Source organism: Oncorhynchus keta, unplaced genomic scaffold, assembly GCF_023373465.1.
Source record: "Oncorhynchus keta strain PuntledgeMale-10-30-2019 unplaced genomic scaffold, Oket_V2 Un_contig_15594_pilon_pilon, whole genome shotgun sequence".
NCBI lineage: Eukaryota > Metazoa > Chordata > Actinopteri > Salmoniformes > Salmonidae > Oncorhynchus > Oncorhynchus keta.
The window spans coordinates 1-2,761 of record NW_026279405.1 but is presented as its reverse complement, the minus strand read 5'-3'; the positions used below and the strand labels follow the sequence as shown (position 1 = coordinate 2,761).

The 2,761-nt window shown below is 46.7% G+C and overlaps 1 protein-coding gene across 1 annotated transcript; it reads left to right on the top strand.

Moving 5' to 3' along the window:
• Positions 1-930: 930 nt before the first annotated feature.
• LOC127919057 (protein asteroid homolog 1-like) lies at positions 931-2,755 on the top strand. Its single transcript, XM_052502476.1, has 2 exons — positions 931-1,703; positions 2,514-2,755. Exons 1-2 carry the CDS (start codon positions 956-958, stop codon positions 2,663-2,665), a joined length of 900 nt encoding a protein of 299 aa, XP_052358436.1. The 5' UTR covers positions 931-955; the 3' UTR covers positions 2,666-2,755.
• Positions 2,756-2,761: the final 6 nt, after the last annotated feature.

Genomic DNA, 2,761 nt, shown 5'->3' with positions numbered 1-2,761 from the left:
ACACCACCACCACCATGGTAGCCCACACCACCACCACCATGGTAGTCCACACCACCACCATGGTAGCCCACACCCCTACCACCATAGTAGCCCACACCACCACCACCACCACCAGCATGGTAGCCCACACCACCACCACCATGGTAGCCAACACCACCACCACCATGGTAGCCCACACCCCCACCACCATAGTAGCCCTCACCACCACCACCACCACCAGCATGGTAGCCCACACCACCACCACCGTGGTAGCCCACACCACCACCACCACCACCAGCATGGTAGCCAACACCACCACCACCATGGTAGCCCACACCACCACCACCATGGTAGCCCACACCCCCACCACCATAGTAGCCCTCACCACCACCACCATGCTAGCCCTCACCACCACCACCGTTAATCTATACTAAATACAGGCCTTTGCCAACCAACCCAACTTTAAAAAAAAAATAGTTTGTAGCAGTTTATTAGTTATGGAGGTTTCATGTCCAAATACAATAGAACAGAAAACTAGACCAGGTAAGTCACCTGACAGTGTCTACGTGATCATGTTTGATGAGCACTGTTTGCATCCCTCATCCAGGGCGTTTGCCTGTTAGGTTTTCGGGAAAGGGAAACTTAACAAACAGAGAAACCCATCCATTGTAATGGTAGCCCACACCATCACCACCATGGTAGCCCACACCACCACCACCATGGTAGCCCACACCACCACCACCATGGTAGCCCACACCACCACCACCATGGTAGCCCACACCACCACCATCATATTGGATTCCCCATAAACTAGTCTAGACCTGCTCAGCAAGTGACCATACAGAGATTAGGGAGATGACGTATTGAAAGGGAAACTTAACGAAATGTAAACCCTTCCTTTGTAATGATCCTATAAATAGTCCTGTGACTGAACCTCTTCACTTAGAGAGACATCATATCCTAGAAGGATCTCATCATGGGTATCAAGGGTTTGGCCAACTTTATAGGTGATCATGGAGAGATTTTAACAAATTATAATTTCAGAAACAGCAAGGTGGTCATAGATGGTTGTAATATCTACCACTCTCTTTATTTGACCTCATGTGATCAGCAGCATGGAGGGGATTATGATGTATTTGAGGACCAGGTCTGCAAGTTCTTTAAGGCGCTGAGAGATTGTAGCATTGACCCTTATGTGATTATAGACGGAGGCTCCGACCCCACCGACAAAAAGTTTGAAACTGTCAGAAAACGAGCTGAATCAAAGATCGACACAGCCAACATGTTGTCCAAGGGGCTTCGAGGGGCCAGGTTAATACCAACCAGTGCCAGACAAGTCTTTAAACAGGTTCTCTCCAGCTTAGGGGTCCCGTTCGCACAGGCCCTTTCTGAGGCAGACCAAGAAATAGCCTCACTGGCTCAAAAGTGGAAGTGTCCGGTCCTGTCCAATGACAATGACTTTTATATTTTTGACATCCAGGCTGGATATCTGCCTTTCTACCATTTTCAGTGGCAGAACGCGTCAGTGCAACGCTGGAGTTCTCAAAATGACATCCCCTGCAAGCGGTACACCACAACAAGCTTCTGCAGACACTTCAACATCAACAGACAGCTTCTCCCAGTCTTCGCTGCCATCACAGGAAACGACTATGTCAACTTGTATAAGATGGGCTTTCCCATCAGGTGGAAAGACAACTCGCCGATGGAACCCAAACGAAAGCCAAGTAAGTTTGAACATATTACGCGTATACCGAAGTAAACATAACTACTACAGATGCATTTGGGGCGGCAGGTCGTCTAGTGGTTAGAGTGTAGGGACGGCAGGTAGCCTAGTGGTGAGAGTGTAGGGACGGCAGGTCGTCTAGTGGTTAGAGTGTAGGGACGGCAGGTAGCCTAGTGGTTAGAGTGTAGGGGCAGGCAGGTAGCCTAGTGGTTAGAGTGTAGGGACGGCAGGTCGTCTAGTGGTTAGAGTGTAGGGACGGCAGGTAGCCTAGTGATTAGAGTGTAAGGACGGCAGGTAGCCTAGTGATTAGAGCGTTGGGTCAGTAACCAAAAGCTTGCTAGATCGAATTCCCGAGCTGACAAGGTGAAAAAAATCTGCCCCTTAACAACACAGTTAACCCACTGTTCCTAGGGCGTCATTGTAAATAAGAATTAGTTCTGAACTGACTTGCCTAGTTAACAAATAATGATACATGTACAGTGGGGAGAACAAGTATTTGATACACTGCCGATGTTGCAGGTTTTCCTACTTACAAAGCATGTAGAGGTCTGTAATTTTTTTTATCATAGGTACACTTCAACTGTGAGAGACGGAATCTAAAACAAAAATCCTGAAAATCACATTGTATGATTTTTAAGTAATTAATTTGCATTTTATTGCATGACATAAGTATTTGATCACCTACCAACCAGTAAAATGAGGTGATGGGGGCAGATGAATGGCACGACATTGGGCCTCGGGAATCTTGTGACGGTATTTCTGTGCATTCACATTTCCATTGATAAAATGTGATTGTGTTCATTGTCCGTAGCTTATACCTGCCCATACCAACCAACTCAACCAGTTTGGGATCCAGATCCAGAGAACAAACAACCCAACCCGTTTTTACCAATTGTGTGCAGCAGCTTGTCTGTTAAGAGGTTTCATTTCCAAGGTAGACGGAATAGAAAACGTTTTATATAATACATTCCTCCTCCTTTTTTAGGAACCATTCTCTCTTTGTGTTGTCTGACCATGAATTTAAACATTTCTATTCTGGTTAGAGCCAGTTTGCGCTGT

What these genes read in the sequence shown, in the direction of transcription:
- LOC127919057 (XM_052502476.1), top strand. Translation starts at nt 956, where the DNA reads ATGGGTATCAAGGGTTTGGCCAACTTTATAGGTGATCATGGAGAGATT. An exon ending in GGAACCCAAACGAAAGCCAA is followed by an intron (nt 1,704 to 2,513) that starts GTAAGTTTGAAC and finishes CATTGTCCGTAG; the next exon opens with CTTATACCTGCCCATACCAA.